This window comes from Serinus canaria, chromosome 24 (assembly GCF_022539315.1).
Source record: "Serinus canaria isolate serCan28SL12 chromosome 24, serCan2020, whole genome shotgun sequence".
NCBI classification, from domain to species: Eukaryota; Metazoa; Chordata; class Aves; order Passeriformes; family Fringillidae; genus Serinus; species Serinus canaria.
The window spans coordinates 1,683,133-1,705,337 of record NC_066337.1 but is presented as its reverse complement, the minus strand read 5'-3'; the positions used below and the strand labels follow the sequence as shown (position 1 = coordinate 1,705,337).

General features: G+C 54.9%; 1 protein-coding gene across 13 annotated transcripts; it reads left to right on the top strand.

Moving 5' to 3' along the window:
- Nucleotides 1–2,681: 2,681 nt before the first annotated feature.
- ST3GAL4 (ST3 beta-galactoside alpha-2,3-sialyltransferase 4) lies at nucleotides 2,682–22,170 on the top strand. Of its 13 annotated transcripts, none has more exons than XM_030230829.2 (13): nucleotides 2,682–2,706; nucleotides 10,980–11,049; nucleotides 17,067–17,196; nucleotides 17,627–17,699; nucleotides 18,199–18,280; nucleotides 18,818–18,901; nucleotides 19,007–19,104; nucleotides 19,567–19,627; nucleotides 19,870–19,965; nucleotides 20,037–20,226; nucleotides 20,323–20,466; nucleotides 20,563–20,706; nucleotides 21,146–22,170. In XM_030230829.2, the coding sequence occupies exons 3-13, from the start codon at nucleotides 17,164–17,166 to the stop codon at nucleotides 21,230–21,232; spliced, it is 1,092 nt and encodes a 363-aa protein (XP_030086689.1). In that variant the 5' UTR covers nucleotides 2,682–2,706; nucleotides 10,980–11,049; nucleotides 17,067–17,163; the 3' UTR covers nucleotides 21,233–22,170. The 13 variants fall into 13 exon arrangements, with proteins under 13 accessions (XP_030086689.1, XP_030086687.1, XP_050839445.1 ...); XM_050983490.1 differs by lacking the exon at nucleotides 2,682–2,706 and adding an exon at nucleotides 8,656–8,676; XM_018922792.3 differs by lacking the exon at nucleotides 2,682–2,706 and adding an exon at nucleotides 10,712–10,730.
- Nucleotides 22,171–22,205: the final 35 nt, after the last annotated feature.

The following is a 22,205-nucleotide window of genomic DNA, read 5'->3' as shown; positions in this document are numbered from 1 at the left end:
TAAGAAAGCTGCAGTGATCTGCTGCGGGAGCCTTTCCCTCTTGCTTCAGCTCTACCACCTCCTGAGCAGAGCAGAGCAGTTGACTTGGAGAGCTGGAGAGCTCTAGGATCTGGACATGGTTGGTGGGGTTGCCTGTCCCATGCCTCTCCCCTTCCCTAGTTTTTAAATTGCTAAGGGCCAGGGGTGATTTGCCCATACCAAAACATTTTCTCTGCCAAGGGGGAGCTTGGTCTCCTTTGGTGAGGGAACATCCCAGTTTTATGTTTCCACTCAGGCCAGCCCAGGAATGGAGATGGTTAAACAACACACAGGTCTATGCTGTTTCTAAGGAAGGCTTCCTGGTCCTCAGGTATTGAAAAAACACCCTCAGTTTTGGAAATAGACTCTCAGAGGGCTGTGACAGACAATCAAGCAGCACATCTTCCACAGACCATCTGCCTGGCTCCTGCTGGATGAATCGTTTTCCTGGGAGACTGCACTGGAGAGCAGGGGGTGCACAGAGCCCGGGATGGAGGCTGCCTCTGCCTGCCCCAAAAGAAGGGGTCAGGGGGAGGCATTCTGATGGATCTGCGCCTTCAAAGGATTAACTGAGGTCCTGGGGCTGGGCCTGCAAAGCCAGATGGCATTCCCAGGCTGTGGCTTGAGGAAGGGTGAGCCTGAGGTGATCCAGGACAAAGCCGGCTTGTGCTGGGCATGAATTGCCACATTCTTGTCCCTCTGGAGCAGATGCTGCTGAGGGCATTCCCTTCCTCCTTTCTGAACAGATCCTGCTTGCCTGGTTCCTGCTTTGGCCTCATCACGCTTTTGGGAGCATTTTGGCTGTGCTGTGATGGATGGCACAGCCTCTGCTCATGCCCTGGTGGGGCAGGACACCAGCCCTGTCCTTCACTGGTTCCCCAAACCCTTCTGTCAATGTGAGTTCTGAAGGGTGATGGCAGAGCGTGTTACAAATTCAATTCTCAAACTGCCAGCAATTTTTCCCTCTCTTTTCTTCTCCAAATTACTCAGCACTCATCATGCTGAATTAATCCAAGTGGCAGTTTATCCTTTGTAAATTAAATATTAGGGCAGGGTGTAGTCATTCACAGTGATGAACAACCCAGCAAAGGCTCCTGGCACTCTGCTACGGCAGCAAATATATTCCTGTTTTCCAGTGGGCTTTGAACCCCTGTTGTCTGCTAAGGTTGTGGTGGCCACTGGAAGCTCATGGCTGATTTTTGGGTCCACCCAAGGCAACACAGGTACCTTGTGTCTGCTGGTGTCCTGAGATCCCTGTGGGATGGACACAGCTGGTGTCCAGCACTTGGTATGGGATCACCATTGTTCCCCAAACCTTGGTGATGCTCGAGCCACAGCACCGTGACCTCTTGGCACAGAGGCCTGGGCAATCAGAGGTCTGGGTGATCCTGGATTTGCATCTCTGCAAGGGCTTTTATTCTGCTCCCAGTCCTGTTGATGTTGCCCTGGGCCATGGGGGATGCTGGAGATGGAGACGATCACCCCAAAATGAGCCCAAAGAGCATCATTAGCAGGACGCAGCTGCTGGGGACTGAGAAGATCCTGGGAAGCAAAGCTTTGCAGCCTCTTTTAATATTCTTTCTGTCTTGGGGGCACAGCAAAAATAGACATTTGGGATGCATTATTATTGCTGGAGTTTCATTGAATGCTGTTTATTATTTTCAGATGCAATAAACCAGGATGTGGAACCCATGAGACTAAAGGGTCAAAATATCCTTCAGGCAAATCCCTGTGGCCCCACTAATTATCCCAGATTGTCTACAAGACCGTGGCAATTAAAACCTAATTATGGCAAGTTCTCCTGTCACCACGGGTAAAACTGCCCCACTTGTTAATGGCAAGGAAACCCCAGCTTAAAAAGGATGAGGAATGAGGCAAAGATTCTCTTCAAATACTGCTGTAGTTCCCTTGGCAAAATCGGATGTGTCAGCTCGACAGGTGTTTTATCAATTTATATTGGCACTGGACATGTTGTCTCAGGGGTTGGCAAAACTCACCCCGGGCAGAAGGGATGAGTTTGAGGCTGCAGAAATAATAAAACAAAAGTTTTGAGGGGAATTAAAAACTTCAAAAGTTGACAGCTGATTTTGTGAGGTGGGATGGAAATGGAATCCCGTGGGAGAGCAAGGTGGCCTGACATGGGGCATTGCTATGGTGAGGAGTAATTTATTTTCAGGAAAAAGAGAAATATTTAATATTAGTTGATGATTTAAAGCAAAGCCATCCCCAGGGTGTTTGTGTGTCATCTCATGATGGCTTAGAGCTTAATCTCACAGCGCTTCCAGCATCATCTCATGGGGGTTCGATGAGGGAACAGTGCAAACCCCCTGTCTCCATGTCAATCTCCAGCAGAAGGAGTTTTGCTCACCCCCAAAATTTGCTGTGAGCCAATTTTGGCGGGTTTTGGGGTTTGCCTGGAGGCCCTGCCCCCAGCCCCATGACTTCTGGGGCAGAAGGGCACGTTGTTGCCCACCCCAACCTCTCCCGTGCCGGAGACGAGGGACCGCGCGCCTTCAGCTCCCGGGATGCTCTTCCCTTCCTTCCTCCTCCTCCTCCTCCTCCCTCCGCCGCCCATCCCGCGCTGTGCGCAAGCGTGTCCGCCCCCCGCCCGCCCTCCGGGCCGGCCCCGCATCCCGCACCCACCCCCCGCATCCTCCCGCCGCACCGACCCCCCCGCGCCGCCCCATGGTGAGTCCGCAGCCGGGGGTCCCCCCCGACTCCCCCCCAGGTCCCCCCCCGAGTCCCTCCTCGGGTCCCCCGGGTCCGCGTGTCCGGAGCGGGGCTGCGGGTCGGGGGATGTTGAGCACGAGAAGAGGGGTGGGAAGCAGAGCCCCGGTGTTTTTGGGGGGCTGGAGGGGTCGGAAGGGGCGCCCCGCGCCGGGAGGGCACAGGGCAGGGCAGGAGCTTTGCCCGCCTGGCAGCTCCCGGCCAGGGCTGGCATGGGGGTGCACATTGGGGCTATGGGGGGGCTCCCCGTTCACCCCAGCTCCGACCCCCCCGGAGCATCCACGCCTTTGGCATCGATGTCCTGGCGAGCGCGGCACATGGGAAAGGGAGAAAGTGGCTTTATTTCTACGTTTTGTGGGTTTTTGAAAAATAACTATTATGATTATTTTTCTAATTAGCGCGATTAATCAGCGCCTGAAGTGTGAGTGTGGGCAGCGGCGAGAGGAAAGCCCCCGCTCTCCCAGTGCCCTTCCATCTGCTGTCTCCCCATTCCTGGCAAAACAAACCCCCTCATCTCGCCGGGAAAAGACGGCCTTTGGCATCGCTTCTGCCCGTGGCCACTCCCGGCAAGGAGATCCCACCCCGAGAGCCCCGGGGAGAGGGGGTCTGGGATCTCCCCATAGCGCGGGGTGGGCTCCTTGCGATGGCTCCGGGTTATCGGAATGCCCGGGAGCCGGGGTAGGGAAGGGAAAATCCTCCCGGAGGCCCTGGGAGGGGAGGACGTGCCCCGTGTGCAGCTCAGGACCAGGACGGCATCGCTCCCGTGCGGAACAACGGGCTGAGGAGGATTTATGAAGTGGTCTGAGGCTTTTTTCCTCATCCCTGAGCATCCTGACTGGTGGGTGGATGTGCTGCAGTAGCCTGGTGATCCCAAAGGGGTAGGAGGGGTCCCTGCTGGTCCCCCACCCAATGCTGGTGTGGACAGAGCTGCTGGCAGCGGGATCTGGGCATGTTTGTGCAGGATAAACCCCGTCCTGTCCCATCCTACTCCATGTGCCTGGAGCCCTCTTCTCCCACGGGACAGGATTGCTTCCAGGGAAGAGATGAGGATGCTTGCCCCAAGACCAGCATGGAAAGGACCAGCTGGACCTTTCCCCATTGATATTTTCATGTCAGGTCTTTGCAGGGTGAACCAGTGGTGTTTTATTGTTCTGGGGAGTGGAAAACAAAGGAAAGTTCTTCCTCTGGGGTTTTTTTGGTCTTCCTCAGCTTGGACACCATCTCTCCTGTTGGATCAGTAGTTTGATGCCCGGTGGGTTGATGCTGGCTGCTTGGCAAGTCTGCTCTCATCTCTTGGTGAGATGAGCTGAAGAAAGTCTTGTGGTGGAACTTTTTGGGAAACTCTGCTGAATTTCCCCGTCTTTTCTGCTGGGCTCTCCCTCTGGATGCTCCTGGAGGCAGGTGATGGATTGCCCAGGCTTTGCCAGCTGTCTCTGCCAAGGGTGTCCTTGGGACAGGCACCCCAGGCAGGGCAGAACCTGGGATCTGTGGTAGAACTGATGGTTTAGGTGTCCTCTTCCTACTCTGGTGCCTAACGATGTGTCCAACGTTTAATGAGCTCCTCGTGTTGCTATAAGCTGTAGGATGGGATCAGCATGCTTTGCTGGGCTCTCCCTGACCCCTGTCCCTGTCTGCATCATTAGAGGGCTGCTTGCTCATCCAGCTTCAGGCAGGGAGTTAACAGCAGCTGCTCCAGCAAGGCACCAAATTCTGAGGAATAATGCCTCTGCAAATGTAAATATAAAAGGAGGAGCTGTCTGTGGATACTGATTTTAAGGGATGTCCACTATGGAGATCTGCAAGTAGGGTGTGTTCCACATGTGGGATTGGAGAATCTTCCTGGAGGGAAAACATCCATTTGGAACTCTGGAGCAGCTGTACTCATGTCCACAAGCCTGTGTTTTAATAGCTTGTGTCATCCCCATTCTTGCAACCAGCATCAGAGGTGGATGCCAGGCTGTGGGATGTGGGAATGCTGAGACCAGTGCCTTCCCCATGCCTGTGTTCAGGGGTTTTCAGCTGGCAGCAATCCTCAGGTTGAATCCTGCTAATTAATTATTTGGCAATATCTCTAAATCCCATGTATTCTGTTGCTTATTCTCTTTGATGAAGTGATGGTCCCATTGCTTTAGCTTCGAATATTCCAGAGCTGATGCAGGCTGGCAGCATGGAATCTGCTTCTCCACAGCTTTCCCTATTGTGATTTTTTTTTTTTAAGATTTATTTTATGTTATTTTTTCCCCTTACATTTTTTTCCTCTGGAGGTTGCTTGATGGCTATGTAAGGAGCAGGGATGTGGTCCTGTTCCTGCAGAGGTTGGCATCCTGGATTCACTGGGATCCCTTTGGGATCTCACCCTGCTTTACCCATTCCAGGCTGGGACCCCCCCATAGTGGCCCCCAGGGACATGAGTGGTTTTGGTTTTGCAGTGAGGAAAGGAAATTATTTGATGCTTTCATGCTGCTCGTTGCAACTTCTGGTTCTCTTTTTTTTTTTTTTTCGTGTTTCTTAAGTTCCTGTCACTTTGCTTTCACACTTCTCTGTCCTCCAGCTGTAATCCTCATATTTATTGAGCTTTTTCTAGGAAAACCCTGTGTCTTCTTGGGAGGGAAGAGGAAAAAAACCCAGTACTTGGTAATCTCTTGCTTTTCCAGCTGCTGACCCCTTGCATGTGACTGGGGTTGGGCTGGAAAGCTTCCTTGGAGGAAGGAGAAAGACATTTGGCAGTCAGGGAACGGAAAAACCAAAGGAGCCGCTCTCCATCCCTGTTGTCCTTCGGACTGGCAGATGCTCGCAGCGGTCTCGGGCTGCGGCTGCTCTCCAGGATGTGTTTTGCCGTCTGCCGGAGCCCCCGGAGCCGCGGCCGCTGCTCCCGGCCCCGGCGAGGCGCGGAGGGGCCCGGGCTGGGCACGGCCCCGCCGGGAGAGGGGCAGGGCTGCGGCCAGCGCTGCTCCGGGGCTCGTGGTGCGGGATGGGGCCGAAGCGGCGATCTGGGGGAGCGGGACGGGGCAGGAGCACGGCGGGGCTGGAGTCTGCCCCTCCCACGTGGATCTGCCCTGTGTGAATTGCTCTGCCGGGATGCCCAGCGAAGGTGGGTTTGACCAACTGCTGCTCCCTGTCCCTTGGAAGGGGCTGGGGACTCCTCACTGCATCAGCTCCTTGTGGAGGACTGCTTGGTCCAAGCTAGGCTGGCAATCTCCATCAGCTCTTCCAGCCATCCTGACGATGCTGGGATGCTCCTGGACCATCATGGGATGCAGCCTGTGCTGGCAAGGGATGCTCAGAGGTGGGATGCAGTGGTCCCAAGGGATGGATGATGCAGTGCTGAAGGAAGACTCCTGACACCACACCAGAAGTTAGATCCACAAATCCATGAAAGGATTTCTGCGCCGTTTTGGAGTTTTGGTTTCTTTTTATTGCAAGTCAGAACGACCTTAAATCGCCAAACCACGAACAGATACAACCACGCAGGAAGCTGGTTTCCTTTCCCCTCTTCTTTGGAGGTTTTAAAACATAGATCTGTGCTGAAGTTTGGTTCTCCTCTTTAATCCTGGGTCTGTGAAGGAGGCTTTAACCTGAGCTCACGCCGTTGGAATTCCCTGTTGCGCCAGGGAGAGGCTCCTTGCCTCCAATCGCTTCCAGATGCCATTCCCGTTCCGGCTCTTCCCCTTGCAAAATGTCTCCCCCAGCCCGCCGAAGTTTTCCCGGCTGGATTTGACATCCCGATATCCGGCCAGGCTGAGTAAGCTGAGCCTTAATTTTTTAACCAGAGCCTGATGCCAGTGGTGGGAGGTTGGAACTCACCCACGGTGTTGCACAAGCCGGAGCCCCGGGGTGGATCCTCTGCCGGGGTTTGAGCTGCTTGCGACATAGGGTGGTCTTAAAGTTTCTTTTAAAACAGAAGTAAATGAGCTGAGATGGAGTTTGGGGTTTGGGATCCCTTGCTGCACTCTCTGCCCCCATTGCCAATGGGTCAGAGCTTCTCTCAGCACCATAATGGCAGGAAACTGAGGCAGGAGAATGCTGAGCAAGAGCTGAGGTGTCTTAAACACTGCTCTGGGGCTTTGCTGATGCTGTGTGCACCCAGCCAGCCAAGCATTCTCACCGTGGGTCATAAAACACCCCTGGATGGGGATTGAGCCCCCAGCACAGCAGCTCTGTGGCTGTTGGGCTCCTCTGACCCTCCTGGCTTGAGGTCTGTGGGTGAGATTTTGTGGCATAAGGATGGATCAGACCTGTATGTGCGGGGAATGGAGGAAAGCACTGAAGCATTGAGGGGAAAAATGAGGTGGAAAGTGAGAAGTGAGGGAGAAAAATGTAGAGAGGGGGGATGCAAGTGAACTTTGGGGATGCAGGACTGAACAGGCCTAGGGTGGGGGAAGTGGGATGGTGTCAGAAATGAAGGGCAGTGAGGGCATTTAGGGGTTAAATGTGGTGCTGCCTTCGAACAAGGCATCAGGAGCAATGCCAAGGGCTGGGAATTCCTCGGGCCCATCCCTGTGCGATCACCAGTGCTGCTTCCAAACCAAAAAAATAGACGGGAAAAAAAAAAGAATCACAAAGAAATGTCTGTTCGGGCATATTTGGGCTCAACAGGTTTTGCTCCTGGGCGGGTCTGGTATTTGGGGTGGGGGAACTGAGTGTGGCCAAGAGCCCGGCTGTCAGAACAGGCTCTTTATGCAACAAAAAGATGTGATTTGTCCTCAGAAATCTTATCCCAGGCTCCTTTTCCACTGCCTTTTTTCTCGTGGGGTGACAGCAACCCTCGAGGGCTTGGGTGGTGCAGGCAGTGTGGGAAGGGATGGGCAGCTCCTGATGAAGGGCTGGGGGAGCTGGGGGGGATTTTCGGTTAAAATAAGGATGAACACAAGGTTTTGACACCTCAGCACCTGCCCCAGGACCAGATCCCACTGCCAAAGCCCTGCATCCCCCACACATTTGGCTTCTTCAGCATCCTGGTGGTCCATTGGCATCTGCCCTGGAGCTGGGGCTTCCCCGGCCCCTTTGCTGCCTAATTAACAACGTTGCTGCATAATCCCCCCTGCATTTACAAGTTAAATCGACAGATTATCTGTATTATGCAAACACAGCTTTAAATCTTAATTATTTATTTGCATGGGGTGTCTGGAAATCAGCAGCACTAAGCTGGGGGATGCTGTTCTCTTGGAAGTGCAGACTTGCGCTAGAAAATGAACCCAAAGCAGGCTTTTTTTGGTGTGGTGGGTGATGCTCAACACCCCAGCCTGGGAATATGTTTATTTTTTCCTTTAATTTTTTTTGGGGTGGGGGGTGGTTATTGTGGGAGGCTCATCCTTAAATTGCAGTGGTTTATTTTTAGGTCGGTCGCTGCTTTGGATAATCCGGCTTGGCTGGGCAGCTTTGCTTTTCTTCCCATTCTCAGGGATTTGATAGAAATAGGTTTATTAAATTATTTTATTTTAAATAAAATAGTTTTTATAAATTTAATAAATTATTACTAGAATTAAAGAAACACAGGGTTGAAGGATGGAGGTTCTGCCGGTGGTTGCCCTTTTGTGCTGTCCTGGACAGGGAGCATGCTCTGAGATGACCATTAGTGAAACCTCTTCCCAAAGTGTAATTCCCACACTGGAATTACAATTTAGGCTCGGCCAAAGGATGGTTGGGAAGTGGCTGGGTTATCTCCCATTAAATACTTGCTGAATGAATAAGCTGCTGGTCCTGGGGCCACAGCAACTGGGGTGACGTGAGGGATGTGCTGGGCTTGGAAACACCTTGCTCCTGCCAGCTGGAGACGTTTTCTCTGGAGGAGGATGAGCTCACCTGGATTTTATTCCCCTCCCAGCCTGGCTTTTGCTCTCTCCCCCCTCGGGAGGTAATTTTAACCGAGGGAGGCTGGCGCCGGTGATGGAGCACCGAGGGACGGATGGACGGACGGCTGCCTCCCTGCAGGTCTGGAGGGAGACTCCTCTCCATCTCCCCCTCCCCTCTTTTAACAGCCCTGGGGAGAGTTGGTCCTCGATGGGGAGGATGATGACAGGAGGAATTTGGAGACTCGTCCCTGCCCTGTGTGTCCCCTCCTGCCTCTGGAATATCCGTTCCTGCCGGGATGCTCCGACACTGGGGCTGGGGCCCTCCAAGGGCCAGTTCTGGCTGGCTTCAGTCTTTAGCACAGGAAGGGATGTGCCCATTGGATTTTTGTTTTCTTTTGCTCAAAGCCACGAGCATCTTGGAAGGAGATATTGGGGAGTGGGCAGAAGGTGCCTTTTACCCTTCAAATTTAGAAATTATTATTTAAATGATTAAACTGATAGGCAGGAGAGGAAACTGAGGCCAGCAACATGGCTGGAGAGGGAAAAGAACAAAATCCAGCTTGTTTAGGGCTTCTTGAGGGGTCTGGGATTTGCAACGTTCATTTCCTGCTGGGATCAGCTGCTGGATGGGTTGAGCTGCCTGCGGAGAGCAGTGGAGACGGTGGCTCTTGACCTGCTGGACTCTGGAACTGTGATGGGACTTTTCTGGACCTTGGGCTGGGAACAACCACTCGAGTGGCTGGAAAACAACCCCGGGAAGAGTGGCAGCAATCCAGCTCCTGGCTCTTCCAGTCAAGCTGGAAAGACCTGCTTAGGGCAAGACCTTGGATCCACAGGATCCTGCCTGGCTGATGTGCTTTGCAGTATCACAGTCTCCTGCTCACCCAGGGCTGCAGGATCCTCCTGGAACCCCCAGGCAGCTCTGAACATCCTCATCCTCATTTCCATGGGCAGGGGCTGGTGCTGTGCCATGAAGTGCTTTAGCAGGAGTTCCCCAGGGAGAGTTTAACCTTGTTAGTGGATCCTGTAATTCACAGCTCTGAATGAAAAGGCTCTGTGTCAGAGGCAGCAATGTTGGATGCTCTGGTGGATTCAGGGCTTCTGGAAAGACCCTGGTGCCAAAGGTGAATTTTGTGGCCTCAAGTGCATTTGGTTTGGCTGCTGATTGCTCTGAGCCCTTGGGATTAATTGCCCCCCAAGGCAAACAGCGATGGAAGGAGGAAGAAGAGGTTCTTTGGGTGGAGAGGGAAGGTGAGACACTGGGATGGATCCATCCCTGTCATCCTGGGGCATGTGAAGAAAGCCTGATGCCTGGCGAGAAAAATCCATGAGAAACCTTCTCAGGCTCCTGGGTGGTTTCCATCCCCACCCCTCGGACAAGGACATAGCCCTCTTTGTTAAATTAATGGGATATTAAGAGAGGAGCATGCTGTAGGGAAGGCTTGTACCTCTCTCATCTCTGCTTTTTCTAGCTGGAGGAGATGGAGAGAGGTGAGGAACCTCTGGCCCTTCAGAGCTTTCCCTTGGAAGCACCTTACCTGCCAGGGCTTAAGGAGCAGCTGACAGAGAGAAGCTTGTGTTCCTCACCTGCATCATTGTTTCTTGCACTGAAATGAGCTGACATTCCCTCTCGTGTGTTTTTCTGGGAAGAGCCGTGGCTCCCACCACACCCCTTCCATCCCAGGGGCACAGGCAGGAGAGCAAAGCTGCTGCCCTGAGGCTAACTGGGTTAGCAGTGGCCTTGCTCCACTGGCTGCCTCATTTTCCCCTACCTGGGAGCATGACTTGGGATGCAGAGCAGGGAGGCTTTCTCTGAGAGGCAGCAGGGTTTCTGTGCATGGTGTGGTTTTTCAGCAGGGCTTTTCCTCTCCCAAATCATAAGGATATTACAGTGCTGGGCTAGGATGTGCAGTTTGGAAAGTTGTTGGGGGAAAAGATGCCAGAGATGCGGGAGTAAGGAGCGTTCTCTACACAGGAGGGCAGGAAAGCTGCATTCCCCTTTCCCTGGGAAAGAGCACCGCTCCATCTCCTGGGGTCTTCCTAAAAGCCCGAGTGAGTCACGGAAGGGGATTTCGGTGTGAAAGGCCAAGGGATGTTGGGGAAAGCTGCGGCGAGGTCTTTCCTCCGATGGGCCACACCTCCTGCTTAAAGAGCGGCTGGGAGCCCGGCCCTGGGGTGCCGGTGCCGGCCGAGGTGGGTGGGAGGTGGGAGGTGGGAGGCTTTTCGGAGGTGGGAGCTTTTCGGAGAGCTCACACCTCGGTGAGACCTGTGCCGGCTCGCCGGAGCCCCGCTCCCGCTGCCCCGGGGCCGGCTCCTCCCGGCGCTCCGGGCTGCCCTGCCCGGGGATGCGCAGCGAGCCGTGCATCCTCCGGAGGAGCCTGGCTGCCCTGCCGCTGTGGCTGCCTGCAGCCCTAAGGATGCTCTCCCTTCTTGCTCTCCCAGGGGAAGAGAGGACGGCCGCGTAGATCCCGCCGAGCTCCCGCCTGCTCCGCCTGGATCAAGAGGACGGGCCGTAAGTAGCCGTGACTTGCTGCCAGCTAATCCCCGCCCTGCTGGGACTGCTTTCAGCCTCTCCCGCCGCTGGGGATGCAGAAAAGGTCTCTCTGCGATGGGAATCCTCCTCCCTGCGTGGGTTAACGGAGCACTGAGGTGATGCTGGGGTTGCAAAGTGATGGACGGGGTTATTTGCTAGGAACGTCCCTCTGAACGTGAGAGAAAAGAGCAGAGAGGAACCCAGGGGATTTGGGGCTGGCCAAATCAGGCTGTGGGGTTGCTGTGGAGGTTCCCCTCCTCTGAATCTGGTGCAAAACAGGAAACAGAGAAGAAACCGCCGGGCCGAGGTTACGTGTAACCTTGCAAGGGGAATGGTAACGGCAGGCAGCTTCTGAGCCCCAGAAGGGAGCCCCCAGAGTCAAAAGCCATTGGGAGCAGGAACTCCCTGCAGGATAACTCAGCCCTGGAGCTTGATATCCCATAATTTCCCACCATTTTTCCCAGAAGAGCTGGGTTATTGCTTGAGTTTGGGGTGGGGGTGGGCTGGAGCATCTCCATGGTTTAGTTTTTACCTTCCAGAACTGTAAGGGAGTGGTGCTCCCGGTGGGTGTTCTGCCTGCTGCTCCCAGGAGAGCGAGGAGAGGCTGCCAGCACCCTGCCTGCACCCTGCCTGCACCCCCAGCTCACTTCCTCTCCCTTTCTGCTGCTTTTTGGGGGGATTTAGCCCAAAACACGGGCTCAAAGCTGTGTTGCCAAAGCTGCTTTTGCTGTTGCTGCTGCATCCCTGGGTGATCCCTGAGGATGGAGATACTGGAGAGTAAACACGGCACCGAGGTGAGCGTGGCAGCAAAGGGGGGCTGGATGGGGCAGGTAGGAGAAGGGTGTGCCTGGATCGATGTCAGGGGATCAGGGATAAAATCCCACAGGATTATCACTGCCCTCATCTCCTTAGCAGGAGCTTGTCACCCCATGGGTGGCTCTGCTCTCTTCAGCAGCTCAGCCATAACCTCCAGGGTGTAGGGAGAGAGACCTTTTCAGGCAGCAAGAAAAGGCTGCCTGAAAAGAAAAGGTTTTAAATAGCAAAAGGGTGATTAAACCTATATAATAAAAATAATAATGTGTAATCTCTAGCACTGTAGCTCAGCTGTAGTGCTGAGCTCTGTCATGGCCCAGGGTTACCCCAGAACAGTGAGATAAACAGGTATACCCACATAGCTGGTGGTTTGGGGCTGTAGGAGGGGATTTGTGTCCCATCCCTTTGTTTTTTCTGCTGCAAGGATTGAAAAAAACATAGGGGGAGAGAAGAGGATGGACCCAGGGCTGGTCTGAATCGTTCTAGAGCACATTAAAACCAACAGTGCCATGGGAAGGCAGAAGCAGCTTGGATTTATCCTAGGACCTGCCACTGTGGAAATACTTGTTGTACCTGAGCTTATTTGCTGTTGCCACCTTCAAAATTGCAGTCTGGTCATGGGTAAATGTTTTGTTAAGACTCACATGCCAAGGAGGGCTTGTTTCCCCTATCATAAATCTTTGGCTGGGTTATTGTGTGCCTGGGATACCATGGTAAAGGAAACAGCGCTGCCTCTCTGGGTGAGAGGCAATTAAGATTCCTTTAAAGATTCCTTTAAAGTGACTCGCAGGGCTCTTAAAATAGGATAAATGTGGGTATCAGTACACAGGCCAGGCTGGCTCCACACCCTCTGTGGGGTTGTGCCCAATGTGCAGTGGAGCTGATTTTGCAGTACTGTACCCTCATGACCCTCTTCATCCCCCTAACCCACGGCACTGCAGCTCCGGCTCTTGACATTGCTCTGCTCTGTGGTTTGTGGCATCCCAGGATCCCTGGTCCCCCTTGGCATCCCTCTTTCCCTTCCATGCAACATCTCTTGGAGGGGGTTCAGGTCTGATCCCTGCTGCCTTTTGGGCTTGCAGTGGTGGTTGTTGCAATCCCACAAGGATTTTCTCCCCGGCTTGGAAAAAAACTCCCCGAGCACCAGGAGCTCGCAGCGGCTGGGGCGAGGAAGGTTTGGGATGCCAGGCTGGGGATTTGGGTGTCTTTGATGCTGTGCCAAGCCCAGGCAGTGCCTGCAGTTGGCTGGATGCTCTCCCTGCAGGATGGCCCCCGGCCGCCTCCCAGGTTGCGCTCAGGCTGCGGCAGGCGCGGGCTGTGCCGGGGCAGGCGTGGCGTGGGGGCGATCCCGGCCCTACCGCGCCGAAAACCCGCAGGACGGGGGCTTGGAACATCCCGGGGCTTAAACTGCTTCTGTGGGGTCGTTGCTGTCCTCCACGGAGCACAGGGTCTGCCCTGCTGGTTCCCGAAAGCTCCGTGTGCCTGGAAAGCTCGGGAGAGATGGTGTGGCTGGGACTGAAGGGGTCTGTGCTGGCCTGGCTGTCTGTCTGTCTCCGTTTGATTCCCACTGCTGAGAGTGAATCCTTAGGGACTGCCAGTGCATCCCTTCCTGGGGTGCTACCCAACTCTCCTTCAGTTAAAAGTAAAGACATGTTTTTTTGGGATAAACTGTTGGAGATGCTTATTTTTCAGTGAGCATCCTTCTTACCCAGGGAAGTTGGACCAGGCTGTGGGTGGCTCTGTGTCCCGTGGGCATGTGGGATGGAACGGTGGGAGCACAGGAGAGGTGTCCTTGCCTCGTGTCGTGCTTTTCCCAATCCACAGGTTACCATAGGAACATAAAAGTACCAAGCCTGCTGGTCCATGATGCTTTGCCAGGATGGCCTGGGATCACTATCATGCTGGGATGGTGTGGGGGAATTTATAACCACTCCCCACCTCCATGCTTGTTCCATGCCTTTAAATTCCTTTTTTCCCTTTTTTTTTTTTTTTGGCTGGGAGGAGCTGGGCAGGTGCTTGCTTCTACTTTGTGGATTGACATGACTTAGATCTGGAAATGCTGGAGCTATTGAGGCCATGGTGGGAGATGGGAATGGGTGGATGGAGATACAGGGATGAACCTCTCTGAGTTTCCCCCCTGGCAGGAGGGTCAGTCTGTGTGGGTGTTGCTGGCATCTCCCAGGGGACATGGTGAAACAGGGAGGCAAAATGTTGCTCCAGGTCAGAGGCAGACAGGGAAACTCCATGAGGCTTGGACATGAGCTGCCTCTGCAGCATGCTGGGATGGGGCTTTCCCAGAATACGGGGTGGGGAAGGGAGTGGGAGATGGGGAATGGGCCATGGGGCTTTTGGATCCTTTGTGCAGCAATAATTGCAGCCTGCGGTGCTGTGGGGGTGCATCCTCCAACATCAAAGAAGGGCTTTTCCAGTCACTTCTTCCAGATGTGGGGAGCTGAATCCACCTGGGACTTTCCCCCCAGCTCCAGGGCTTGGTGGGGCAGGCAGTGCCCTGGAACAACCCTGGGGGAGCGAGGGTTGATCCCAGCGAGTGCTGAGTCTCCCCTGCCAGACAGGGATGCTGCAGTGGTGGGATCCAGGCAGGATGTTGTGGTGAGGGGTCTGTGCTGGGGGCTCTGAGGGGTGCTGTGATAGGACAGGGATGTTGTGGGGGCACTGAGGATGCTGTGGTGGTTTTGAGGATGCTGTGATTCTCAGGGAGGCTCGAAGAATTCTGTGGGGGCTTGGAGGATCCTGTGATGAGATGAAGATGCCAGTGGGAGGGGACTCTGAGGACATTGTGGGGCACCATGGATGCTGCAGGAACAGGGATATTGCAGGACTGGGGATGCTGTGGGAGGGCTCTGAGGATGCTGTGAGGCCAAGTTGGGTGCTCTGAGGATACTGTGATGGGACAGGGATACTCAGGGGGCACTGAGGATGTTGTGATGGGACAGGGATACTCAGGGGGCACTGAGGATGTTGTGATGGGACAGGGATACTCAGGGGGCACTGTGGATGTTGTGAGGGGACAGGGATACTCAGGGGGCACTGTGGATGTTGTGATGGGACAGGGATACTCAGGGGGCACTGTGGATGTTGTGATGGGACAGGGATACTCAGGGGGCACTGTGGATGTTGTGAGGGGACAGGGATACTCAGGGGGCACTGTGGATGTTGTGATGGGACAGGGATACTCAGGGGGCACTGTGGATGTTGTGATGGGACAGGGATACTCAGGGGGCACTGAGGATGTTGTGATGGGACAGGGATACTCAGGGGGCACTGTGGATGTTGTGAGGGGACAGGGATACTCAGGGGGCACTGTGGATGTTGTGATGGGACAGGGATACTCAGGGGGCACTGTGGATGTTGTGATGGGACAGGGATACTCAGGGGGCACTGTGGATGTTGTGATGGGACAGGGATACTCAGGGGGCACTGAGGATGTTGTGATGGGACAGGGATACTCAGGGGGCACTGAGGATGTTGTGAGGGGACAGGAATGTTGCAGGGGTCTCTGAGGGTGCCATAATGGGACAGGGATGCTGCAGGCTCTGAGGATGCTGCAAGACTGGGGATGCTGTGGGGACCACCAGGACCCTTCGGCATCGCTCACCCCAGCAACCCTACAGGGAGGACACAGGACCTGGCTCAGGGTTTCAGACCCTGCTTTCAGCAGCTGCTCTGGTTTGGGCTGTGGAGCTGGGAGGGCTTGTGGGGAGCTTGAACTCATTCCAGAGGCACCAGGGGTGCGGGGGCAGCCGGGTGTGCTCTGTTTTGCTCCGCATTCCCTGATCTCTTCACTAAACAACGTTCCTTCTCCTCTGGGATTAAAAGCCATGTTTGCCTTAGATGAATTTTGCATCAGGCCCAGCTTGTGCATACAAGCCTGGGAAAAGATCATAAAGCTTTCAAAAAATATTATTTAAAAAAAGCTGGTATGTAAAGGCAAACATTGCGGGCAGAGCAGATTTTCCCAGTGCTTTCACTGGTGGAAGGGGTAAAGTGTGCTTGGTTGGGTGTTTTGGCACCCAAAGATGAAGCTGGGGGGTGAATTTGATGCTAAAATCAGGTCCTGATGCCCAGCAATTTGCCAGCCCTGGGCAAACAGGAGTACTCAGGTCCCCCAGGAGCAAACCCAGCCTCCAGCTGAGGCAGTGGATTTCCCCTTGGGGCTTTTGTGGCCAGTTTTACTAAGAACAAAACTCCCCAGGAAGCACAAGCTGTTTTTACCTTCCCCTAATTTTACTTTTTCCAAGCAATTGTCATATGTAAAGGGGTGAGACCCCCCTGTTCCTTCTCCCTGTATTGACTCCACCTGTGAAGACCCAGCTGTAGGTTTCATCTTCCCAAGCAGGAGGGGCTTGTTGATCTGGAAATAGGGATGCAGGATGAGAGCCAGCTGGGATGGGGGGTTGCTTCCCCTTTCTGGAGCCTTCAGAAAGGGGGGGGCACAATTATCCATGTTTTACAAAGGAGAAGTGGTGCAGGGAGAGGTGCTTTCCTAGGGGACCACCTCACCTGCCCCATCCCTCTGCTGTCAAGTGGACACAATTTTCTTTTTCTAGTGTCCTGTTCTGCTGCTTTTAGTGTGGTTTAATTGTCCTTAACTGCCTTTTAATTGCCTGTCCTGCCCTTTTTCATTAATTGCTCTCCTGCCCTTTTAATTTCAGAAGCCCGTGACAGGGAGGGGAAGAGCCTGGCTCTTGTGGGACCATCTTTAGTCCCATTTCTCCTCATTCTCAATCCATTTTTGCCCCAAAGCCTGGTGATCATGGCTGGCTGAGGTGGCCCAGCCAGGTGTTTGGCAGGTGTCAGGTTTGTTAGTGACACTTGCCTGGGCAGGGAGGGGGTGAGGTGGGTGCCCTCCCTTGGCAGGTGATCAATCCCTGGAGGCTCTGATGGGCAGGCTCTGATTGAGGGACTGTTTGCATCGCCCTGCCCTGCTGCACCTTTCCCTTTGGCTGGCATTCAACACAGAGACGTGGCTGGTCAGAGGGCAAAGCCAAGCCCAGCTCTGAGCCTGGCTTAGAGCAGGATTCACCCTGGGAGCAAAGCCTCCCCTCTACCCCAAAGGTTCTCCCTCCGGGTAAGTTCATTTTCCGTCCTTGCTGTGTCCTGGTGGGATGGGATGAGCCCATCCTGGGATGGCTCCAACCATGGCTCTTTGCTCCTTGTTCCAGGAGTGAGAGGTTTCAGAGGAGCACAAAATTGTCCCTGCTTCCCTGGGCAGTGTTTGTGTGGGCACTAAGCTCCAGCACCTCCTTTCCCCAGGCTGGGATGGGTGAATCCAAGGCGCTGGAGGTTCCCCAAGTACGTGATGATCTTTGGTTTGATCCTGCTTGGCTGCTCCTGTCCTTTCTGACTGGCTTTGTGGTGGCACATTGGACTTTGTACCTGCTGGTGCCAGGTGGATGCTTAACTGGGTTTAAAGCCTCCCCCATGGGATTTTGTGGTTGAAACCCTACTGGGGGCTTGATTTTCCTCTCTAATTAATTTTTTTTTCTTTTGGCCTCTAACCTGTAGGGCTGAAGCTCCTTGGGAAGTGCTGCTTGCTTGGCTTTGATAAGCTCTCTAAACCAACCTTTTGGTAGCAAAGAAATGTGAACTTAAATAAACAAATCCTTTGGGGGCCCCTTGTACCTGCTTGTCTGCAGATGCAGATGGGCAAGCAGGGGGTGATGCCCCTTGAATGGGGCTTTAGGGTCAGCTCTGATGGGTTCTCCCTGTTTTCCTGCTGCAGGTGACCAGCCACGATGAGAGCTCTGGCCCCCGCCTGATCCCTTTCCTGCTGATAAAAATGATCAACAAGTCTCGTGAGTCCCCCAGGGATCCCCGCTGTCCAAGCAGGGATGGGGAGCCTGGGGAATTTGCATTTGGAATTCTGGGGGTTGGATGCTGCTTTGCTGTGGTTCCAGTTGAGTGATGGAGTGTTGGGATATCACAGGAGAAGGTCGCAGTGGGGAGGGTGGTTTTGAGCACCCTGATCTCTGGGCTTGGGCACCTGGAACCCCTCGGACTTTGTTGTACAAAAATGGGGTGGAGGCACGCAGAAAAGGATATTTGCCTAGGCTTTGATGAAAAGCAGGCAGGAGGAAACAGAAACGTCACAGTGGCTTTTAAACCTGGGACAAAACCACCTGACTCATCTTAGAGCCGCTCCTCTCCGGGCCATGTGCCAGTCAAACCTGCTCCCTGAGGAGAAGGCTCTGCCATCCTGGGTCTAGCTGGGGATGCCGTGGGACCCCACAAGCAACCATCTAAACCCCATGGCTGACATTGGTTTATCTCTCCCCCTCCCCTCTGGGCTTACAGGAGGGAAGATACTCGGGGTGCTGGCGCTGTTTCTGGTGATGGTTTGGTACTCAATCTACCGGGAAGACAGGTACACACAGCTGTGAGTGCTTCTTACTCAAGTTTAAAGGACCTCCTGCCCTTTCCTTCACTCCTGGGGGGCAGCAGCTTCGTGCCCATCCTTCACAGGGATGCCAGAGCATGGCAGATTCCCTGGATCCGAGGGGACTGGGGAGGTGGTAGCATCCTTGGCTGCTGCTGGAGAATGGGGGACACAATGAGGTTCCCCCTCGGTGGGTGGTGGTGCTTGGACTCTGTGGGTTTTTTGCAAATGCTGCTTTTCTGAGCCCAGGAGGATGGGAGAGCCCTGCTCTCTTCAAGGTGCCAGCGATTCTGGCGGAGATGGGGAAAGTGGAGCATGAGGTTCATGAGCAGAGCAAGAGAGACCTCTTCTGATGCTAGGCTGCAAGCCCAGCAGATAAATGCCCAGGCAGTGCTGGCCTTAAATCTGGCTGGAAATCTCTCTCTCACAGCTTGAATCCTATAGCGGGAATGCCTGGGGGTGCTGGAGCCCCTTTCACCAGGAGGGGGCTGCAGAGGAACAGGCATCATTTGATCTAATTAACCTCTTTCTTTACAGCTTTTATTTCCCTGTGCAAGAAAACAACAAGACAATGTGTCCCCTTGGGGAGGTGGAAAAGAAAGCGGCGCAGCTCATCGGGAAGTGAGTTTTGGGGCTGGGAGCAGGCAGTGGAGGGATGCAGAGCCAGGACCCCCCTCCCTGTGCCATCCCTGATCCCAGTGTCACTGACCCTTTGCTCCTTGGCAGCTACACGAGGGACCACCCACTGTTCTTGCAGCTGAAGGACTATTTTTGGGTGAAGACGCCGTCGCTCTACGAGCTGCCCTACGGCACCAAGGGAAGTGGTAAGCCTGACAATGCTCTGTGGGATCTGTCTGTCTGTCCTGCTGCTGCTTCTAGGGTTTCAACTTCCCTTTTCCTAAAGACATCTGCAAGTTGATTTTGCTGAGGACTATTTCCAAGCTATTTTCTTGGTTTTTAGACTCTCCTCACCCTGGGTGCACATGGTGCCTCTAAAAGAGTTAAGGGTGGGCCAGGTTTTACTAAGCCCCAGGGACAGATTATCTGCTTGAAATTGGGATTAACAGTAGGAGCAAATTTGGCCGGGATGGGGCAGCACTCAGAGTGTTGTGTCAGGCAGAAGCTGCCCTCCTCACCCTCCTCACCCTCCTCACCCTCCTCACCCTCCTCACCCTCCTCACCCTCCTCACCCTCCTCACCCTCCTCACCCTCCTCACCCTCCTCACCCTCCTCACCCTCCTCACCCTCCTCACCTTCCTCACCCTGTCCTTGCCCTTGCTTTGCAGAAGACGTCCTGCTGCGCCTGCTGTCCATCACCCACTACTCCCTGCCCGAGAGCATCCAGAGGTAACACTGGGGTGGGTTTAGGGGCTTTTCTCTCTTTTTCTTCATCATTGCTCTCTTGGGGGTGGTAGCGATTTGTCTGTTGTGGGCCCAGGATTTGGCAAAATGAACCTCTGTTACCCAGGGGTGGTGGATGGAGCATGGGAGGGTTTGGAGACGGGACAACACCAGGTTTAACCCCCCAGGGGGTTGAAACCACCCCAGTTTTAGAGCAGGTCTGGTTGAGACAGGGTTTTCTCTCTCAGCCTCAAGTGCAGGAGGTGTGCCGTGGTGGGCAACGGCCACCGGCTCCGCAACAGCTCCATGGGGGACACCATCAACACCTATGACGTCGTGATCAGGTACAGCCCCGGCCCACCGCTCCCTCCCCAGTGCTGCCGCAGCTGGGGCTGACACCTGTGATGTCCCAAAGGCTGAACAACGCCCCGGTCCATGGTTATGAGCAGGATGTGGGCTCCAAGACCACCATGCGCCTCTTCTACCCGGAGTCAGCCCACTTCGACCCCCAGACCGAGAACAACCCCGACACGCTGCTGGTGCTCGTGCCCTTCAAGCCCATGGACGTCCAGTGGATGGAGGCCATCCTTAACGACAAGAAGAGGGTGAGTGTGGTGAGAAACCAGGTCCAACCCCTTCCTGGTTCTCCAGACTCCAGCTGTCATGCCACCCCACCCTTGGGGACATCTGGGCTCTTGCAGGTTCGGAAAGGGTTTTGGAAACAGCCCCCATTGATCTGGGATGCCAACCCGGAGCAAGTGCGCATCCTCAATCCCTACTACATGGAAGTAACTGCTGCTAAACTGCTCAACCTCCCCATGAAGCAACCACGGAAGGTCAAACAGGTAAGGGGTGGGGATGGCCAGTCACCCTGCACACCCTGAGTGGGGACAGCCTGTCCCCGTGCAGCTCCCTGAAGGCTGTGGCTCTCTGTCCCCCAGAAGCCCACCACAGGGCTGCTGGCCATCACCTTGGCACTGCACTTCTGTGACCTGGTGCACATCGCGGGTTTTGGCTACCCCGATTCGGCCAACAAGAAGCAGACCATCCACTACTACGAACAGATCACACTCAAATCCATGGCCGTAAGTGTTTGCCCCACAGTTTTGTCCCTGTTCCCCCCATTTTTCCCCCAGGAGGGAGGATGGCAGCCCAGGAGAGCAGTGCCAGGAAGCTGAATGGTGTGGGAGGCTCTTCCCTCTCACTCCCCTCCCATGATGAAGGTTGAAGTCCACCTTTGGATGGTCATCATCCAATTTCTCTTGGTAGCTGAATGTCTTTGAAGGCATGGAGAGCTGGATCCATCCCCAGTTTATGTGTGAGGAGAAGAGCTCGTGGACAGGGGGATTGGATGTCTGTCCCTGCTTTTGGGGGGATTGGATGTCTGTCCCTGCTTTTGGGGGGCTGAAGTCCCTGCTGGTGGGGTGGGCAAGGTGGAGGGTGGGAAGGTGTAAGTGGTGGAAGGAAAGTGTGTGGCCCCTCCTCACCAGACTCTGGTGTCACCCCCTGCTCCCTGTCCCACAGGCATCGGAGCACAACGTGTCACACGAGGCCGTGGCCATCAAGCGGATGCTGGAGCTGGGACTCGTCAGGAACCTCACCTACTTCTGAGGGTGGCAGGGCTGCGCAGGGACACCATCCCGCTCAGCGAGGGGACACCGTCCCGTGCAGTGAGGGGACACTGCGCTGGCAGGGCCGGAGTGACCAAGGGCAGAGCATCGTTGTCACCGCTGCCACCACGGCCTGGGACTCCTGGAGCAGGGCTGGGGCTGGGGCCGCGCTGGCCCGCGGGTACCCAGGGTGGGGCAGCTCTCGGGGTGCAGGGAGCCCGGCGGGGCCGTGGCCCAGTGCCTTTTCTACTGACGCACTGAAGCGACCGAGGACTTGGAGGGGGTTTTTGGGGTAGGGGGTCCTCCCTCCCAGCGGGCCTGAGGGGGTGAGCCAGGGCAGGAGCCGTGCCCTGGACATTCTCTTTCCCTTAATTCCCTCCTACACTGACGAGGGCCCTGCTGAGGGGCTGATTTTGGGGTCCTGGCCCCTCCCCACCCAGGGAATGGGAGCCTTTGGAGGCTAATGTTGCCTCCTCCCTGCCCTGGACCTCCCCCCAAATATTTAATTCCTTCCCTTTTTTTTTAATTTCCTTTTTTACTTGGTGGCCCTGTCCTGTGCCTTAGCGCTGGCGTAGGGACTCCTCCCCACAGCCCCCCTGGGTGGGGGCACCCTGGGGTGCTTGGCTTCGAGGTCTGCCAGGGCCCTTTGGTGGTGCAGATTAATTTAATTAATTTAAATGCTTATTTATGGTGGAGCCTTCACCCAGGGCCTGCATGCTACTGGTGTCAGGGACGAGGGGCCTTGGGTGGGCTGGTGTGTGCTTGGCTCCAGGAGTGGCCATTTGGGATGTCCCCCCACCATGGAGGGGTTGACCTGGTGCCTTCTCCCTGCTGGTGTAGGGTCCCCTCTGCCCCCGTGGGGCTGCAGGTGTTGGGGGGACCCATGGATGGGGGTGTTGGGGCTCATGCTGGCACCCAATAAAGTCCTGGTGAGGCTGGGATGGGCTGGGTGCTCCTGGGGCGTGGTGGGGGCG